This window comes from Neofelis nebulosa, chromosome 7 (genome assembly GCF_028018385.1).
Source record: "Neofelis nebulosa isolate mNeoNeb1 chromosome 7, mNeoNeb1.pri, whole genome shotgun sequence".
Classification (NCBI taxonomy): Eukaryota; Metazoa; Chordata; class Mammalia; order Carnivora; family Felidae; genus Neofelis; species Neofelis nebulosa.
Genome location: NC_080788.1, coordinates 118,953,197 through 118,973,764, shown reverse-complemented (window position 1 = coordinate 118,973,764; position 20,568 = coordinate 118,953,197). Strand labels below are relative to the sequence as shown.

Sequence of the window (20,568 nt, the reverse complement as noted above, 5' to 3'; positions counted from 1 at the left end):
AAAAAACTAATGCTGTGCCTAAGGTAGAAATCCTATGATTCATCCTTGGCTTTGTTTTCCTTCACAACTGTATCAGCTCCCCTCCAAAAGGTATTCCACATCTGTCTTCCTTTCTCCATCTCCTGGCCTCCACCAGCTCCTTCTTGGATCACTGCAGCTTCTTTATTGGCCTCTCAGCCTGTTTTTACCTCTTATAGTCTATTCTCTATGGAGTAGCCACAGTGATCTTTTTTTTTTTTTAATGTTTATTTATTTTTAAGGCAGAGAGAGAGAGAGAGAGAGAGACAGAGCGCAAGTTGGGGGAGGGGCAGGGAGAGAGAGGGAGACAGAATCGGAAGCAGATTCCGGGCTCTGAGCTGCCAGCACTAGAGCCTGACGCGGGGCTCAAACCCATGAACCATGAGATCATGACCTGAGATGAAGTTGGACGCTTAACTGACTGAGCCACTCAGGCACCCCAAAAGTGATCTTTAAAAAAAAATTTTTTTTAAGTTTATTTTTGAGAGAGAGACAGACTGCGACCAAGGGAGGGACAGAGAGAGAGGGAGACACAGAATCTGAAGCAGTTCCAGGCTCTGAGCTCTCAGCCCAGAGCCTGACGTGGGGCTCAAGCCCACAGACTGTGAGATTATGACCTGAGCAGAAGTCGGACGCTCAACCAACTGAGCCACCCGGGTGCCCCAAAGTGATCTTTTTAAAGTATAAAATAGACTGTGCTATATTCCACTCTCAAAACTTAAATCACACTTGAATATGATCCAGATTGCACCTTGAGGGCCTGCATTTTTGCTTCTCACAGTGCAATCAGCAGCTTCAACATCAGCTAGGACTCAGGTGACCAACTCATCCAGGTTTGCCCAGGACATTTCCACTTTTAGACTGAAAGTCTGTGCCCTGGGAACCCCTCTGTGCCAGGCAAACCTAGACTGTAGGCTACCCTGTGGGGGAGCTGATAAGAAATATGGAATCTTAGGCTCCAAGCCAGACCTATGAATCCTAATCTGCATTTTACAGAGATTCCCTAAATGGTTTGTTTGCACGGCACTCAAATTTGAGAATCCTTGCCCTCCAGGGCCTGCCAACCTCTGGGCCTTGGGCCTGCCAAGCTCTGACGTGACTTCCCACGGGGGTATGGTTTTTGAGCCCATCGTAGATCAGTAGCAGGCGGGCTTGAGCCGCACTGCCCGGGTACAGAGCCAGTGGGGCCACTTACTAACACATGACCTTAGACAGGCCACGTAGCTTCCTTGTGCCCCAAGTATCACGATGTAAAATGAAACATTAATGCATCTACCTCTTAGGGCCATGTGAAGATTAAATAAGACAATTTGTATGAAGTGCAGTATTAACAGAAAATGTATGTGACACACGTGTGGTGTTAGAGCGGTGGTTCTCAAGCTTGAGCACGTCAGAATCACCCGTTCCTTAAAAAAGAGACTGCTGGATCCTACCGCACAATTTCGGAACCAGTGGGTCTGGCGTAGGGGCCTAGAATTTGCATTTTTAACAAGTTCCCAGATGAACCACTGCCTTAGAGAAATCCACTTTTTGGAGACTGATGTTCAGTCTATTTTATCTTGTCGATTCACTCAGTTAGATGACTAGCCAGGAACCAGGTTGCACTATTAAATCCACGGGATAAACTTGGTTTTCACTCTTTTCCTAAGGCTCCGGCCTACCCATGGCAAACATGTCTGTGGCTCCCAGCACCTGCTTCCTGGCCTCCTTTCTGGGTGTGTCCTCCATCGGGGCCCTCATCCCTGGGCTGGGCTGCTCTTTGGCTCTGTAGTCTCTTGACTCGGTTGTAATCCTCAGGTCTTACGCTTGAGGCGCATCCTTTTCCTTTCCCTGAGTACTGTGTTTCAGTCTCGAGAACCTAGAAAATGCTGGTCCACTGTGGGCAGCTGGGGTTGACATGTACCTGCGCCCCCTGGAGGTGGTGGGGAAGAGGTGTGGAGAGAGGCAAGGCTGGAGCAAGAGAGGAAGGGGGCTGGCTGAATTCTAATATCACAATAATAATATCCTGACAACTTAAACGGACGAGGCTTATCCTGCTCTAAAGCACCGAGATGTCCTGCAATTCTCTGAGGGGAAGGACACCACTTCATTCAGAGCCCTGTTGACATAGTTACTCCCAGATTAAACGTTTTTCCCTTCAACTGACTCATTTGGTGGCAATAACAAGTTGCTACGCCAGGGCATGAACTGACCCATATGACCTTCCACTGAAAAATTGAAATATCTCCTTGTGCTTTCCCTAATCAGCACCGAGAAAAGTAATCAGCTTTGCTTGGTCTTTTCCTCGCTTTTCCGAAGCATCAGTGACAGACTCAAAGTTGCCAGCCTGAGGCTGCAGCACAAAGGACATTACTGATGGGTCATGTGACCATCTGGCCCCAGAATGGGTGATGTGGTATCCAAATTCCTGGCAAACTGCAACTCTAAGCAAATACGTCTGTCAGGATGGAGACATAGATGTGAGCAGACATGTTTTCTGTTTTTACGGCACAGTGTTTAGGGGTAAATATTATCAAGGTGTGTGTCTAATGGTCTGAGTTTTGCACTCCATAAAGATGGAGGAAAAGAAGGTAGACGCAAGGAAGGGTGAGGTGACTGACACCACACTTAAAACTTTGATAAAGATCCTGCAGCCATCCAAACGCAGAGTAAGATGGCCTATTTTCTCTCTAGCTGCTGCAGGGCCCCTGGTGAGAGACCAAACATGGGGTTCAAGGGGCTGTGGGACCAACGGAGTCTGGCAGTTCTTAAGTCCTTCCTTCCTGGTTTTCCAAGAAATGCCTCAAGGAGAGGGTTCCCGAGGGAGGGCGGGTCCAGTGGCTTTCTCCCATCACAGCTGTATACTCTCTGATGGGCCTGCCTGTTACTTCTACTGCTCCCTCTTTCTGTCCCCGTTATGAACAGGACTGACACTGGCAGTGCCTTAGAATGGTCACTTGGTCCTCAGGGGACACTTGACATCCACTCCACTCCTAGTCTTTGCCTCCCCTCTGCCTGAGTTTTTTCTGTGTCCAAAAAGCCTCTGTGAAGATCGTCTATCCCTTTCATTAAGTATTTGTTGCCAGTGCTGGGTCAGTCGCCGTGCTGGGTGCTGGGGATTCCGCGATTAGAGACCCCGCTCAGGGAGCTCACGATGAACAGGGAGAGAGACATGGCCACAAGCAGAGCACATGATGAGATGCTGAGTTCCCCTGGTTTGCAACACCTCACTTTTCGGATCCTTCCTTCACTCTCTCATAATCATCAAATCATAGGCCGAAAAGGGGCCTTACGATGCCAGCTAGTATATTCTCTTGCCTCTAGAAGCGCATGCACTCAACCCCCGGCCCCGGGAAATCTTCCCGCGGGCGGAGGCCTCTACTGCGCCTTTGTTCAACTGGCCTCGCTTCCGGCTTTCTTGCGGCACGCACTGCCATTTCAGCTCATTCTTCCTCGTGTTGCCCTGAACAACATGGACTGTGGCGATTGAGGCCCGTCCATAAACGTGGAGACACACTGAATCAGCCCTTGGCCTTCGTTTCTCCCGGCGGACTAATCTCAGTGCCTGGAATCACTCTGCATTAGCAGCACTGTCTCCTTAATCCTTACCGTACATTCACTTTGTCCTCGGTGCGAGGTGGCAAAGTGAGGGAGAGCGAGTTCTCTGCAGTTGAGGACTCTAGTGGCCTAACGGGCGTGTGGGGAGTGGACCCCGGAGTCCGTTTCGCTGCCAGGCTCCCCCAGGCCCCTTGCCTTTCGACGTTCAGGGAGGAAGGCATCGTTCTTCTTCCTTCTGGAGCCCTGGGGTGGGGCCCGAGTTGCTGTTTGTAGCCAAGAAGAACCGGCCTGAATGGAATCCCAACATTTTTATTCCTTGGATCTGTAGGATTTATTTTTTCATCAGTTCTCGGGAAGCAGTGAAAAAAGGTGTCAGGCCTTGGGGATAATTTATATGAGTAAACACGTAAGGAGTAGGGTGAGCAAGAGCATGAGAATTAAGGCCATTTATCCAGGCTTTGAGACTCTGTTTGCCCTCTGGTCCAGCCTTCCCCACAGTCTTTATCTTGCTACTTTAACCCTCTCCTTGCTCTGCTCTGTGTGGGCCCGCGCAGATCTCTGTGCAGCTGTCCCAGCGGCCACCCGCTCCCTGCCCCTCCCACGGCCCTCATTAAAGGCTGGGTACAAGGTAGCAGGATGTGGCGGTGGCCTCCAGCTGAGGCCTGCTCACTGATTCTGAAGGGAAGGCACGTTGGCTTACACCCTCCCTCCTCGCCTTCCCTTCCTCCCCTGGCCCGGCCTGTCCCGTGTGTCCTGTGTGGCCAGCCTGGGGCTGCCTTTCCGCTCTCCCTCTTTCCTCTCCCCTTTTCTTTACTCCGTCCTCTGAAGATGCGCTCTGCACAGCCAAGTGGCACCGGCTAGGATGTTTTACACTTGAGAGATGAAGTAATAACAGGTGGCAAGACCAGAGGCTGCCAGAGCCCAGGATTCCGGTTGCCATGGAAACAGGTCAGCCCTGCGGAGGGATGGGAACTGTCAGCCGTGGAGGGCGGTGGGGGAGCAAGTGAGAGGGGCGAGGCACAGCTCCTCCTGGAGGGCTCTTCTCGCTGCCCCTCAGGCTCCCCAAGGGCCACACACCCAACTAGCAGGCCCTGGAAGACATGGTCCCTGGGCTGCAGCTGGGTCGTGGGCACAGAGCACGGCCGCGTGCGTGTGCACACCAGGCCCTGGCAGGCCGGCTGAGCTTCTGCTCAGGATGTGAAGTCACGCTTTTGTGGATGTGCCACAGAGGAGCCTCAACTCCTGGCTTGCTTCCTATTTCCCTAGGACATTTGGGACACAGCTTTGGTCTTGGTAGAACCAGCTGAGGGGATGTTGCTGGTGGCCAGGCCGTCCCCGCCGCTCTTTCTTTTCATGAGGGGCAGGCACGTCAGAGCAGAAATCAGACCGAAGGGGGCGAAGACAGCCCCGTGTGGGTGGGAGTTTTAGGGAAGATTCGGGGCCTTGTTTGCCATAGACACGTGGCCTGATCAGAGTAAAAAAAAAATCCCGTAGTGTACACTGAGACCTTTCCAGAATGGCTGCTCACCCTTTACCGGGCGTGGCGGGGAGACTATTTGGGGCTTGGCTTTTCCTTTCTTTTGGTTTGATTGGAATGTTCCCTCCCATCTTCTGTTGTTTGTGTGTGTGTGTGTATGTGTGTGTGTGTATTTTCGTGAACTTTGTTCTTGATTTCCATTTTTTTCCCCCTTTGAGATTTTTAGAGTTATCTCCCCCAGGTAAATTCCTAAACTCTTCGGGCTCACTTTATTTTCTTGGCAGCTCCCTCGTATCTCTTATATGATCTCAGCCCATGAACATTAATCAATGAAAAACCAAATCCATCTTTACGGACGTTGCCATCGAGATACCACTCGGGTCTTTGCCCTCCTGTTGTCTTATTCTATAAAGTGGGACTCGATTTCCCAGAGGCAGAAGCAGAATCTCTATTTAAATCCCTCTCACCAGGTCTGGGTGAGCTTCCTATTTATAGTAAAATCCTTTTTATAATGATCTCATACACGGTACCAGGAAATTGCTCATGGCTGGGTCAGGCCATAGGCCAGTATAGCTGTGGTGTAAGCTTTACTTGAAAAAATTCCTTCCAGAGCTTCTGGAATTCTCTGGAGAAGTGTTTTCACAGAGTATGTAACAATAAACAGGATCACCCAGCGTGGATTACGGTGGTAGGGACATCAAATTTAAGTTCAAAGGGAATTTCTGCTTTTATCAGGCCGATCTCAATAATTTTTGTCCCTTTGGGCTTCCTAATTGACATATGGGTGAATCAAGTTGACTCGAAAGAGATTTATGAAGTATTTTATATGCGAGGTATGGCCAGGAAGTGTTTGCCTCTGGACTTTCCAGGAGGCAGAGAGTCTCTGGGGACATAGACAGCTCAGGGGTGAATCTCCCCTCCTGCACTTTGGAACGGGCCTGAAGCCAGCCTCTTAATCTCTCTGAGTCCCAGTTACCTCATCTGTCGAATAATCTCCACTTCACAAAGTTTTTGTGAGAATCAATGAAACAATGTATGTAAAGCATCCAACATAAGATCTGTCACAGTTTTGAAGTGTAGTACATGTCTGCTTCTTTTTCTTTTCAAGAAGCCATTGAACAAGAGGGAGCCTGAGTGGGTAGCAACCGGGTGTCCCCTTCTCAAGAGACAATGAATCACAGTCTTCTACTTTTTTTGCATGTTTGTGAACAGGATGCTGTTTCTCCTACCATAGTAGGGCTACAGTGTTATTCTTCCAGCAACCCAGGGCCCTCAGCCACCCACTCTGGTTTACTCCGGGAGCTAGATGTGTTGCCAGGCCAGATGACTGACCAATCCATCTAGACATGGACCAGTACTTCTCTCTGAGGAGGTGGGAAATAAACTATGTAGTGAATGATATTCCGAGCGACAGATAACTCTGCCACAGGGCGAGCAAACACAGTGCTCTGTCCCCACTAGGAGGATGTCCCAGGGGTGTCACTGGGCTGTCTACTCACATCTCTGCCATCCTTTTCTAAGCCATTCATCCTACACATTGTGGTTAACCATTTCCTGCACGCAGGCCATGTAGGTGTTCCGGTGATGAGTTAGACATGGTGCCCGACCTGGAGGAGTAGATCGTTTAGTACAGGTCGATGAGGCCAGAGTACATGTGTATAAACAAGAGAAGGGTCATAAAAGTGATGTCAACAGAGTGCCCTCCCAAGGCCCGACTGGCCATTTTGGCTGGGGAGTTGGGAGAACTTTATGGGAAAAATCACCCTGAAACCAATTCTAAATACCAAAAAGTATAAGAGGACCAGAGGCAAAAGCTATTGATTAGTCTATCCCACACCATTATACCAAGATGAAAGGAAGTTCTGAATTCACTATTATGAGAAGAGAGTAGGATTTTGCCAAAAATGAAGCCTAATATTCACTGTCACTTTGTATACTGGGTCAATGCTAGACTAAAATGATACCTCTCCCCTCCCCCCCAGCCCTGACATGTCACAGCTACACACAGCAGGGCCTACAACTGGGGTCTTAGCACCTTCTTCACCCCCTTGACCAGGCACTCTGTGTGGCCAGCAACCAACACAAATATATGTGGGGATCCTGCTCTGATCCAGTCTTCTCAGAAACTTCTCTTCATTAGATAAATTAAATGCTGTTCCTTTGGCTTTTTTACACAGGACCAATTTCTCTATCACTACCTGCTTTGCTCCACTAGATCATTTCTGAATTTTTAATTCTTGCAGTATTAGAGTTCCTGATTCGGTGAGGGCATCCAATGGTCTGTTGGTGATGAAGATTGTAAAGAATTACCTGGGAGTTCTTATAGTCTATATTCTACTTCCTCCTCATAAATCGCAAGGCATACAGTGTGTTGGAGAAAACCAGATTTCTCGGTTGCTTTAAGATTTTGTGAAAAGAGGGGCGCCTGGGTGGCGCAGTTGGTTAAGCGTCCGACTTCAGCCAGGTCACGATCTCGCGGTCCGTGAGTTCGAGCCCCGCGTCGGGCTCTGGGCTGATGGGTCGGAGCCTGGAGCCTGTTTCCGATTCTGTGTCTCCCTCTCTCTCTGACCCTCCCCCGTTCATGCTCTGTCTCTCTCTGTCCCAAAAAATAAATAAAAAACGTTGAAAAAAAATTAAAAAAAAAAGATTTTGTGAAAAGAGAGAAAATCTGACATAACAGAAAGTCCTTGAGAGTACAGGAGAGACAGATGGTGAGGATGTGGTTCCTGAGACTTTTAGTGGGATGATCTCCGTGGAATTCTTTGATCCCGCTTTTCATGCGGGAAGCTACCTGAGTTATGACTGGCATGGCCACATTTTGTTTCTAGTTCATATCAATCACGAAAGTTAGCTTTGGTTTACACTCAGCCCCTTAATTTCATATACCCCACTTCTTCCTGTTCACTTTTGGATTGATTTTTAGGATAGTCTATAATGGGAAAACCCTGAGTTTCTTTGCTTCATAGACATGCTTGGATTTTCTTAAGGGAGTTCAAAACATGGTGAAGATAGCAAATAAGAGAGAAAGAAGAAAGGAGCTTCTTTCTGGACTTGGACAATGAAAATTTTAGAGTAACATTTTTGCGAGATTTTTGGAGATTATTTGCAAAACCGTTCTGTGTGACATGTCATGTCTTTAAGACACAGTCCTTGATGAAGACACTCAACAGGCCACGGGGGTGGCCAACTCCTCTGTATGTCCCCAACAGCCAACACGTTTTTGCAGAGAACTGGCTGCCTCCCTAAAGATGAAAATCAATGACTTAGAAACTGATTAAACAATCCAAATAGCAACTGATAAATGGATTAACTCTCTATAATGTAATTCTGCAAGCTTTTGTCTTCTGCCTTCCCAGGTAAGTTTTTCTATTCCTGGAGGCAAAGCAGAGGCATGGAGGAAGCGAAGGCCAGAGGGAATCATATTAAAGTGGGTGAATCCGTTTATCACTTACTGTCTGGATGGTATTTCTGCTCACATATCTGCTTCCTTTTACAGATTTGTACCCTACGGGACCCTGATTAATGTTAGCCAGTAAATAATGAAAGATAGCAGCAGACATTGGGTATAGTGAGGAAGAAGATACCCCTGTGGTTTAGGCTGATCCCATAAACAGACAGACTTTTCTTCTTAGTTGCAAACAGGGAGTGTTAACGTGACAAAAAAAATCTCCACAACGAGGATCGAAAAGCAGGAGAATGGAGGCATTTCTCTCCATGCAAAGAAACCTGTCCAAGCCTTTTCAGCCAGCTCCTAGGAACTGAGAATGATTTCAGTGCTTGACAATAGGTGCCGTTCTCGCAAGCTTTGTTTTTAAGATCATGTCCTAAGATTTTTCTTTGCCTTTGAATGAGGACCTTCAGCAGGGGTGGCTTATGAAGATCTTAAGCCTCAAGACGTGCTCACTAACTCACCATTCAACCTGTCTTTGGCATGAGGCGAGGCTAAGTGTCCAGTTCTGTTTCTAGGTGCTTGAAGTCTGCTGATGAACTAGTCCTGAGTTTTCTCCATGCCAATGAGTCTGGACTTTAGGGAGATGAGGCCGAATAAGAGTGGACCCTTGTGTACCTGCCAAGATGTTCATCAGAGTGCCCAGAAGCATCCTCAATGTCCTTCCTGGAAGGAGATTTCCTTCTTTGTTTTTTCTTTTCAGGGACAGAAGGAATATCTCCTGAATAAGAGCATCTTTCCCAAGGGCAAGGCCTAGGCATTGGCCATTCTCTCCCTCTCATCCCACCAATGTTTATGGTTGCTACCTGCTGTTTGAGCCTAAGCCCTGAGGGCTGATTGTTCAGTGATGAGAGAAGTTTACTTGACTAGTAGGCCTTCTAGATGCTCTGCTCATCCAGGGAATGCCATCAGAGGAGCAAGGGTAGTTTCTGTAAAAACGCAGAGATGGGTTTTGCAAATATTGCAAAAATCAGACTAAACTCTGGATGGCTTGCAAGGTATTAGAACTGTTGAACTGAAGAGGATCAACAAGAAAACCTCACCCAATTTAATTGCTTCGTTGTAACAATGCCTCATATCCTAGACTTGATATTCTTTCCGGAGCAGATTCTGTCACGCCATGGGAGAAGAGGGGCCAGTAGAAGCTCATGGCAGTCAAAAATCGGATTTTTTTTTTTTTTAATGTTTCTATAGCCCAGAAAGGACCGGATGGGACAGTCATTCCCAACAACTACTGTGACTTCTGCTTGGGGGGCTCTAACATGAACAAGAAGAGCGGGCGGCCTGAGGAGCTGGTGTCCTGTGCGGACTGTGGACGCTCTGGTGAGTGTGGCCCCTACCTGCATCTGTGCCCATAGACCAGGACCACTTGCACCCCTCTGCTGTCTTGTGTGGGAGTTGAAGGCTCGCGTGGAGAAGTGACGGTGGTGATTTTGAGTGGAGAGGAGTTTTCAGGTCATTTTCATATTTTTCTTCTTTGAGTTTTAAGAACCAAAATGATGCCCTGAGATGTAGCAAAAAGGGAAAGGAGTTTTTGGCTTGTGTCTGGCCTTTCCACGAGGTGGCTGTTTCTTTGTGTGTGTTGTGGACAGCAGGGAGGTAGTGTCCGGGAAAGACCCAGAGGCACGGGCCACATGCCTCCTTGTATCGGATGATGCGCACGTAACGAAAAGATGTGTTTGTTCTGTGGAAATGCCTGGGGCGAACTGGAAGAGTGTGGAAGCATGACTATAGGGAGAGCAGCCACATCTTGAATTGCGGGAGTCTGAGACCCCTGGGCTCATGGGCAGCTGCGTAAATACCACCTCCATTGGCCACTCATCCCATTTTCTCATATAAAATAGAGAAAAGAGACCCTGATAGATCAAGGGAGCAAAAGGACAGGTATTCTCAGGGCTAATCTGGAATCGATTTGGCATGTTTTGAAATTTTCATCTTTAACCTCTCCAAAGACTAAAATGACCAAAAAAGACAATGGTCTTATCCTTTCATTCTCAACATGAGTTCAGGTCTTCAAGTTTTGTTCAAGTTGTTGTGTTTTTCAACTCTAACCAAACCATTATTTTTAGCTGGTCATGATTGGTTGGTGCTACCTATTTTTCATATTGTTTTATGTCCCAGCTGAGCCAAAGCACAAGGCAGGGAGGAGAAAAGATCTCAGATTCATCGTTAGTCTGGTCCATTGCTGACTAGTAGGCGAAATACAGTTCAGTTGGGTGGTTCGTGCTAGCAGTGAGAAGTCATTGCTCCTTTCCATATTTCTCCCCAGGGTCCTTCCTGCTCCGAGTCCCAAGGGAAGTACTGAGATGACCACACCTGGGTTTACTACAACAACTCAGTTCTTCCCTTGCTTGCTTGCAAACCTTTTATATTTGGGTTTTGGGTTGTTTAGGGATCCAGACTGACTTGAGTAGCAAATCAGTAATTGAAAAAGGACCATGGTTTCCATTGCACATACCCTCATGGAACTCTTAAGGACCCGACAGGGTGGCCTGTCTGTGTTCATTTGTTTTCCAAACCTAATACCTAATGTTGAACTTTTTACTCTACTGTTGCCAGCTTAGAAGAGAGGGCTGTTATGACACTGGACTCCGGGTTTTAAATACTCAAAAGAAAACGAATAGTTTTAGAAATACTTAAAGAAAACGCAACAAGTGAAATGCAATTCAGTGTTTTTTAAAAGCAAATGATCAGACAGACTCTCTATTGCCAGGAGCAAAGTCACCTGGCGGGGTGATAGGCAGAATGTGACGGACTGTTACGCGTTTGGGGCGCATTAGAGAGGGAGGCTTCAGAATTCTCACTGCAAACTACTATAATTTTCCCCGTTCCTTTCCTACAAAAGATGGGGTACTTGAATCTGATCCGTGGGGGACCAAAAGTGGGCAGCCGGTATGGTCTGTCCAAAGCCTCTCTCCTCACAGCCTTTATTCAGCTTTTTCTTCCCAGGATCTGTCTGCTATGTGACTCAGGGGGCCATTTGGTACCAGCCTAGGTGTTCTCATTGCATTTGCCAATTTTGGTGGATGATTTAGTCAAGGTCTGACTCTGATGTTCCTGAAATAGTCAATACCTTGGGAGTAAACAGGTGGCGTTAGCCCATGAGATACGCTTGTTAAGGCAGGTGGGCGAATACTTCTCTAGGGCCTCCTTGGAGTCCTTCCAAGGAAGACTGTGAAGCTCAGAAAAACTCTTTCCCTTCCCATCTACTCCACTACCTCTGTTTCCTGGGGAGAAAGTGAGATTCCTGAAATTGACACCATCAGTGAAACATCGTGACCTCATTTGGGGGCAGTCCTGGGGCCCATTTACAATGGGAATAAGTTTAAACCTGAGTTTTATAGATATCAGGATACTGTATTTTATTAGGCTTTATAAACCCCTATTTCCTGCTTTTTTAGTGCTCTGAGGCAGATTTGACAACTCTGGACTTTCTGGAGTAACTAAGACCTGGGCATGTTTAGCGGCTGGAGTATGTGTGTTTACCCGCACGCGTGCACGTGTGTGCACACAGCTGTATATGTGCATGCTCACCGATGCAGGTGCAGATCACAGAAATTTCCTCCAGTCGTTAAAGAAAATGAGAGACTTTCTTATTACCTACCACTTATCAGACTTTCCAACTTCTTCGTGCTTTCAGTGCAAATGAACTACATGGTGTAAGGGCAGAATTGAAAGGGTGTGGAAACAATGGGATTAGAAGCGGGTAAAAATAAAAATAAAACGGATGGAGGCTTAACCACCTCGAATGGGTTATCTGACAGTAATACCTTTGTAAAGCTGACTGTCAAAGTGAAGGACACACAATGTTCAAAGAGAAACACCAACCGAAAACACCAAAGAAATACCAACCAGGCTTAAAAACCACCAAGGAAACTCATTGTCTGGGGCGGGGTTGAGCGAGCGTGCATGCATATGTGTGCATACGGAAGAGGAGAAAGAAAGACCACGGTTGAATCTGTCGCTGTCAGAGCTGTGGACGTATATATTCTGGTAGAGATGATGCTTTTCTGGGAGGGGGAGGAATCCTTTTCCCTGGAAACGCTGGCTTTGTCCCGTTACCCTAAATCCCTATCACCAGGTGATACACCCAGCTAATCCCTTCTGGTGTGAGATGGTTTATGATCTTGCTATTAAGAGTAACATTGTAAGAATGTAATAAGAGTATTAATGATGCTGTCTGTTGCTTAACCCATGTGCTGATATATTCATCATACATGTCAGCTCATTTGGGAGGAGAAGGCAGGAAGGAGGAGGCAGCGGCCGCAGCACGCACCACGGAGGACTTATTCGGTTCCACATCAGAAAGTGACACGTCAACTTTCCACGGCTTTGATGAGGACGATTTGGAAGAGCCTCGCTCCTGCCGAGGACGCCGCAGTGGCCGGGGTTCACCCACAGCAGATAAAAAGGGCAGTTGCTAAACCCACGGACCAGACTCTCTGGGCGACTAGCCGCCACCCTCTGACTTTGGTCGTTATTCTGGGTCTGATATATATTTTTTTTCAATGAAAGTCAACTTTAGGTTTTCCCTCCATCCTTGCTTTCTCCTGTCTCCTTCCTCGCATCCTTTCCCCCTTCCCCTCTGTTCTGGGTATGTACAACCGAAGCACAAACTACTGAAACAAAGCAGAACAAAAGAGCAGGATAACAGTCCTTCAGAGAGATGGCATCATGAAGTACTGTTTATTTTCCATAGAAATGGGAAGTTAGGTGGATTGTCTCTCTTTGGGGGGGAGGGGATCTTTCTGACACGAGCAGAGTCGATTTCCTCAGTTTTCCCATTTATTGGCAAAATGAAGAGAGGAGGAACATTGGGTTTGGAAACAAAGAACGAATAACATTAAAAATTATTATTTATGTATTCTAGCTATTATTAGAAATGGACCTTTTTTTGAGAGAGAGAGAGAGAGAGAGAGAGAGAGCGAAGGGAAATCAAAGCAATTGAAGTGATATCCTGCTTGGGAGAGAGCCGCTGGGGGAGGGGTTGATTCAAGGACACCTAGTCAGGAGGATTTCCTCGCCTGCAGATGATGGCACTTTCTGTACCCCACGGAGTGTGTGGCTCCCTACGGCAGACCCCCTCCCCATTTCTGCTCCCTGACCTTTCCATCTTCCTCCCTGCTTGCGAGAAAATGTCAGCAGCTCCTGGGAAGTCTGGGCCTCCGCGTGTGGCCTCCCTCCAGCGCCTCCTGGGCTCCTCCCCTCCGCCAGCATAGCCGCTGTGGTGTTGTTGCTGGGTTTTTCCTCACTTTCCTCCTGGCGAAGAGCAATTTCCAAATGCAGGAATGGAATATAAACAGAAAGTCATGGACTCAGCGGTGACAAAGCAACCCGAGGCCGCGCTCATGGAAGAAAGAATGATACCTCACAGTATATTTCCCTCTCCCCTTGGCCCCTGTTTACAAACATAAATTCCCGTTGGATGATCAAGTCTCCCGTGTCTCTTCTTCTATTTTTTTTTATAGTGCCCTCCAGGCACTTTGTTTTATGTTTCCAATAGCACCTCCTGAAATAAACCAAAGCAACACTTGCTCAAGGTCCCTGGGGCGATGGAGAAGACCATCCACCTTGTCGGCAGTCCCAAGAACGAACAGCTGTGCAGTCCTAGTCAAAAGGTATGTCTTAGCTGGCCTGTCTTACAGTGAGGGCAAAACCATCATAGTTGGTTTTTTTTTGGTTTGTTTTTTGTTTGATCGTTTTTTTTTTTTCCTTCTTTCTTTCCTTTTCCTCCCCCCGGCTTGTCTTTTGTTTTTCTGGGTTCCCACCGCCATGTTAGCGTGGGTGTGGCTACCGGCGTGTCCTCCGCCTGGCCCTCTGCTTTCTGTGTGTGCATGCTTACCCACGTGGGCCCGGGCCTCGTGTGGGAACTGAGGCTTGCTTGGAGTATGGGATGGGCCCTGTACGGAGAATGGTGGGCTCCTGGCTCCTGGCTTCAACCATCAGAGAAAATGGCTGGGGGAAGTGCTTGGCTAAGTCTGCCTCCTTTGGCTGCACCTGGCAGGTGGAGTCCAGGGATCGGAGGTCGGAGCTGGCTGCTGTACTCTGGTGGAATGAAGCGAGTACGGCCATACGGGGTCTGCATGTCCAGGGTGGTATTCCTTGCTCCACGTTCCCATTTTACAGCCAAGGGGATGAGTCCAAATTAAAGAGGATCTCTGATTAGGAAAATACTCAGCTGAGCTGATCTGAAGATTCTGAACTTCTTCGGATCAGTGTGGTCAGGGTCTCCAGCCTCCATGGGAGCACAGGTCCAGAGACATGGGCACTGCCATTTGGCTTGGGTTGGGAGATCCAAGTAGCTGCCCAGGCAACAGGCTGCTTGTGAGGGTTTGGGAAGATCTGCTCTGACAATCCAGGCTTTGCAAATCTTCCTGAATTAGACCTCTCATTAAAATAACAAACCAACCAAACAAAAGCAAAGACTAAGCAAAGAAACCCACAAATGGACTCTTTGTGCCTCCCTGGTAGCCTGAGACAGAAGGGACTCCTACTTTTCTCCTGCTTGAAATGTGTAAGAGCTGACCTGGGCATTTGCTCTCAGTTGTGAGAGGACAGAACAACCTCACCCACTTTGGGGGCATTCTGCCTCATCTGCGTGTGGCCCTGTTCCTAGCAAATACGGAAGAAACCTCCTGTGCTGTAATATTCCTGCATGCTCATGTGTGTGAAAAAGCCCATGTAGTTGGTTCCAGTTGGTTTCTGCTGAGGATGCAGCCTGCTCTTCCTGTCATTCTCCTCCTTGTCATCTGTTCTGTTACTTTGACTTAGCTGTTGGATTCATAGCATTGTAACTTGCTCTCATTGATGAAGTGTGAGCTTCCAAGTTAATAAAAATATGTCCAACCGATCTATACTATCATTTGAAATCCGTATAGTTGTTTGTAGTCCTAAAATTTTCAATGACAGCTTGCCTTTGAACTGGAGTTAAAAAAAAAATCGACTAAATTTAAATTACAAAAAGCCACCTAGTTTCGGAGTTCTAGCTTGGGGCTCGGAAGGAGAACCAAAATGAACGGTCTACACAAGGCAAACTCCCACGGAAAGATTTATCCAAGGATGGCTATTGCTTATCTATTTTAATTTTACTAGCAGAGCTTGGGCTTCAGTTTCTCCTTTTGGGGGTAGTAGATGTCCTCATCTTTCTCGTTTGGTGTGGCCAGCCAAGCGTAGTAATGTGTCGTAGCATTGCCTGAGCTCTTTGTCTCACCTTGCTTATAGTATCTTCCAACAGACTCAGTCAGAATTTACATCCTTTAAAAAAACAAAAAGGAACTGGAGGGCACTTTGAAGATGATCCAGTTCAAGTTTTCCACTTTTCAGTTGAGAAAGATCAATCCAGAGAGGTTGAGTGAGGTTTGAGAGAGTGGCATGAACGTGCCTTTGAAGACAAATGTCTTAAGGTGAAGGAAGGAAACTCAGAGGAGGCACAGGAGGCGGGGAGCTGGCTGTCATGGGTTTTCAAATGCCTTGATGGTTGATGTTATACTTTATCCCCTTTTCTCTACATAATGATGGCCAATATTTATGTATCAGGCATTTTCTGAGGGTTTTCTTTAGGATAGTTCATTTAATCCTCATGATTACCCCATGAAGTAGGTGCTTGTCTTAGCCCAGTTTACAGATATGGAAACTGAGGCTTAGTAATAAGGTTAAGAAATGTACCTAAGCCCTCACAGATAATAAGGAGCCAGATTTCGATCCCTGGCAACCTGACTCCAGGACCTGTATTCCTTTACCCTTGTTCTGTGCTGCCACTTGCACGTTCCTATGTATGCAATATAGGAATATAGATAGGTTAATATTTTTTTATTTATAATTTTTGGAGTTTGAATATCGTTATTTTATTTTTTATTAAAATTTTTAAAAAATGTTTTACTTATTCTTGGGAGAGAGAGAGAGACAGAGCATGAGCGAGGGAGGGGCAGAGAGAGAGAGGGACACAGAATCTGAAGCAGACTCCAGGCTCTGAGCTGTCAGCACAGAGCCTGACGTGGGGCTCGAACTCACGAGCCGCGAGATCATGACCTGAGCCGAAGTCGGACGCTCAACCGACTGAGCCACCGAGGCGCCCTCATTAGTTTATTTTAAAATAGAGACACGGACACCATGAAAGCTTTCAGAACTTCAGTGGAATGGGCAGCTTCACGTGATGCCGTTTAAGTAGTTATTTATTTCAATCTGCATACTTTTCAACAATGTCATCCACTGTCTCTAAATAAAAAATAATCCTTCTCATCTAGAGCTACTCTGGTGCTTTTGTATTCTGGGAGAAGAAGTTTATTTCCAACTTTTATGCTAACTGGGTGAATCTCTCAACCCTTTCCTTTAGAGCCTGATCCAATAGCTCCTACAGTTGCTTGTAATACTTTTCCTTGAGCTTTTTCTGGAACTATAATGCCTCCTTTGATTATGGTTTAATTGGCTCTCCTTTCAACTAATACTCCTTTTCCAACGAATACTTCCTCAAAGAGGGGAAGATATAGATAGATGGATGGCTGATGGATAGATAGATAGATAGATAGATAGATAGATATCCCTCACTTTTTCTCAGGTCCAACCAAAGAAAGGGACATTTGTAATGAATACAGTTTTAAAAGATAACCTTATTAAAAGCAATTTCAAGCCTGAAGAGTAGACAATTAGACCACCCAAAGTACAATTCCAGTTAAAATTCTGTGCAGAATGTCACAGAGAACTCATCTTCAAAACCATCATTTCTAGACATTCCCTCTTGATGCCTATTAGGAATAAAGTCCCGTGTGTGTGTGTGTGTGTGTGTGTGTGTGTGTGTGTGTGACCTCAGGAGTTGCAAGAGCTGTGTGAGCAGTGAACACATCTATTGTTTTGTTGTTGCTTTTGTTAAATGAGTAGCACTGCTCAAGTTCCATATAAAAAAAAATTAGTCATCAAGATGAAAACGATCTGACTAGTTTCCTTTGTCCTCAGCTCAGGAAAGCACCACCCAGAATGCTTCAGAAGTGTCACCTAATTTTTTTAGTCTTAACCCAAAGATAGGAGAACCAAAGATATAGAACTTTCTAAATTTGTTACAACCTTCAAATCCCCTGGGGAGAACTGTTGATGTAAAAGTGATGACTCTTGCTGTCTGTCTGATGTTTTTTCCCGCCTAGAACAATCTAATCCTTTATTTCTGTTACTGAGACTGTAGAAATCGGGTTCTGTATTCTGTAACCCAGGGAGTGAGAAATATGCATTTAATTTTTTAAAGGTACTTTAAAGTCAGTAATGCAATTTGCTACTGGTATTTTAGAGAGAAGGATTTAATAAAAATATGATGTTCACATCAATTGTACCCCTTTAAACCTTCCTGCTTACTGTGCATCCCTCTCTGCACCTAATGGGCTGCAGCCTGCGATTGCCTTTATATAGCACTTGAGGGAACACAAGATCATTACTCGGGGAGAGAACTAAAAGCTGTTTGGAGGTACTCACTTCATGGTGGAATAAAATTAATTAATATTATCCCAATATGCCTCCTGTTACATCTGATGAATATGATCTTGAACTTGTACTTAAAGTTTGAACAGGCTCATATATTAGGAATTTTTCCACAGGAGATGTGGTTTAGCCTTTGGAAGTGAAGTTAATTGTATTGTATACTTTCGGAGGGACGCATTTTTGATCTAGTGAGTAGAAACCTAGAGTAGAAATAAAAAGTTCTGGGTTCTGGACTCAGTCCCTGTGTGAGTTTGTTGCCATGAATCTCTGCATCAATTTCTCTATCCTAAGCACACGGATTTTTTTTTTTTACCCTATCATAATATATAACCAATATTATCTCATGATGATTCTTAAAGCAATCCTGTGGGGTAGGATAGATGTCATTCATTCCCATTTTACTGATGAGGAAACAGACTGATCACGTTAGGTGACTGTCTGAAGTTCCAGGCTCAGGAAACGGTGTTTGAGTCTCCTGATAATCTTTCCACAGTCTACACTGACTTCTCCGTTGATCATAGTTTGAAGATTTCTTGAGTAAAAGGAGTCAAGGGCTTTTGAGGTCTTTTCATTCAAGACCTTATTGGGTTGAAAGGAGGTATTCGATGCTGTAAAAATAAAATAAAACAAAACCCAACCTATGATCACATCAGAACCCTGCTGGAAAGCAGCAGTATTGAAGTCTTTATGAACTTTCCCAAGGAACTAAGGTTGAGTTTCTTACGTGGTCAATGTTTTGATGGTGACACCAGGGTGGGGGTGAGGGTGGAAGTGATGAGGTGGAGGGAATGAGCACTTCACATGCCTGAGTGCCTCTAACACTAAAGAATTGAATTATATGGTACTGTGGTGCTTAATAAAAGTGATTTCTGACCATTTTCTCAAAATAACAGTACAGGAAAAACCATTCTGCTTGATTGATTTACAAAACAGCTGAGAATGATGGAAGGTCCCCGTCAGAACTGAGTTATTAGCTAAAAAGCTTTGGCAGTTAGGTTTACAAAGTATCTCAATACTGACCCTCAACCAATGAGTAAGACTTAAACATTTTTTAATTTTGAAATAATCTCAGATTTTACAGAGAAACTCACACAAATGATACAAAGAATTTCTATGTACTCTGTACTTAGATTCTTCAGATAATCTCAGTACCATGATCACGATCAGGAAATTAACGTTGATGCAATGCCTCACAATCTACAGGCCTTATACAGATTCTTCCAGTAGTTACACCGATGTCTTCTTTCTAGTCCAGGATTCATCTAGGATCACACGTCGTATTTAGTTGTCATGTCCTCTTAACGCCCTTTAATCTGTAGTCATTAGTTCCATAGTCTTTCCTTATCTTTCATACCTTGATGCTTTTTGAAGACTACTGGGTAATCAATTTATAGAAGCCCTTCACTTCAGGTTTGTGTACTGTTTTCTAAGAGTTAACAGTCAGGTTATGAATTCGGGTGAGAGTGCCACAGAAATGATGTTGCATCCTTCTCAGGGCCTCCTATCAGGGGGTATACGATTGATGTCTCCCACTATTGGTGATTCAGACCTTTGTCCTTTCAGCTCAGGTTCAGGATACCATGTTTATGCACTTGGGATGTGAATACTTTCTTTCATATATACCTTTGTTTATTTAACAACCAGAGACCGAATAGCATCATTACGCGTACGACTGTTCAGCCCTGTGAAGGGTAGGATGAAATTAAACATGGGGCCAATGGAATTGGTGTCCGCTGGATTTTTGGCAATCTAGTTGGGCAGACTAGATATTTACAAGTAGTTAGAAATGTATAAGAGCATCATGGGGTGATATGTAATTATTTTTGCTGGGGACCACCGTGGTCAGGGAGATTTTCTTGGACGAAGTCATCCAGATCAACTAAGAGCTCCAGATTGGCTAGTGCTATTTACTGTGTTGGCAAGAATGTCTGTTGTCAGAGAGAATGGAGCTGGAGCTGAACAAAAGGCAAAGCTGGGGGTCGCCACCCAAACCATGTAAGATGGCGAAAATCGTAATGCGAACATATGCTTCAGTATCGTTCTGTAGTATTTTGTTCATGCTACTAGTTTAGCGCTTATTATAACATGACTGTTTGTAGTCTTTCTCATCAAACAGATGATGTGTTCCTTGAGGGCAAAGATGATGTCATTCATGTCCCTCAGACAGTGCCTGACACCATTGTGCCATAATTATTTGTTGAAATAAACTGAGCACTGAACAATGCTTCTGAGCTGATTAGTGGAAGGATTTAGTGTCTCATTCCATACATAGGGGATGCTCAATAAATACTGTGGACAGAAATGTTAGAGAGGTCCTATCTGGACACAGCATCCATTGGTCAAGTCAGAGGGGGTAGAAGAGATCCAGGAGCCAGTAAAGGAGCGATGGGGGGTTAGGAGGAAGAATGAGGGTGTGAGGACCAGAGTCGGTGGGGTGGGAAGTTGAGGACATTTGGAGGGATGGAAAAGTAGCCTCCTTGAAGGGGATTGAGGTGCAGCGGGACATTTTCAATGGCCTGCAGTTGGCCCAGCCAGAGGAAACGAAGGAGAAAATGGATGTTAGGAGCACAAAGTTGGGAACCAACCAGCTATTTTCCAGGTGGCTTAAATGGAACAAAAGAAGAAA

General features: G+C 45.8%; 1 protein-coding gene across 8 annotated transcripts in view; it reads left to right on the top strand.

The window, feature by feature from the left end:
* Positions 1-20,568, top strand: part of DPF3 (double PHD fingers 3) — a 304,745-nt gene that overhangs the window by 229,496 nt on the left and 54,681 nt on the right. For 5 of the 8 annotated variants that reach the window (XM_058739560.1, XM_058739557.1, XM_058739561.1 and 2 more), the window contains exon 8: positions 9,675-9,803. In XM_058739560.1, the coding sequence (XP_058595543.1) occupies positions 9,675-9,803 (129 nt within the window). Of the gene's footprint in view, positions 1-9,674; positions 9,804-12,704; positions 13,910-13,983; positions 14,099-20,568 lie in introns of those variants that run through there. The other 3 variants (XR_009264602.1, XM_058739559.1, XM_058739558.1) reach the window with 2 other exon arrangements.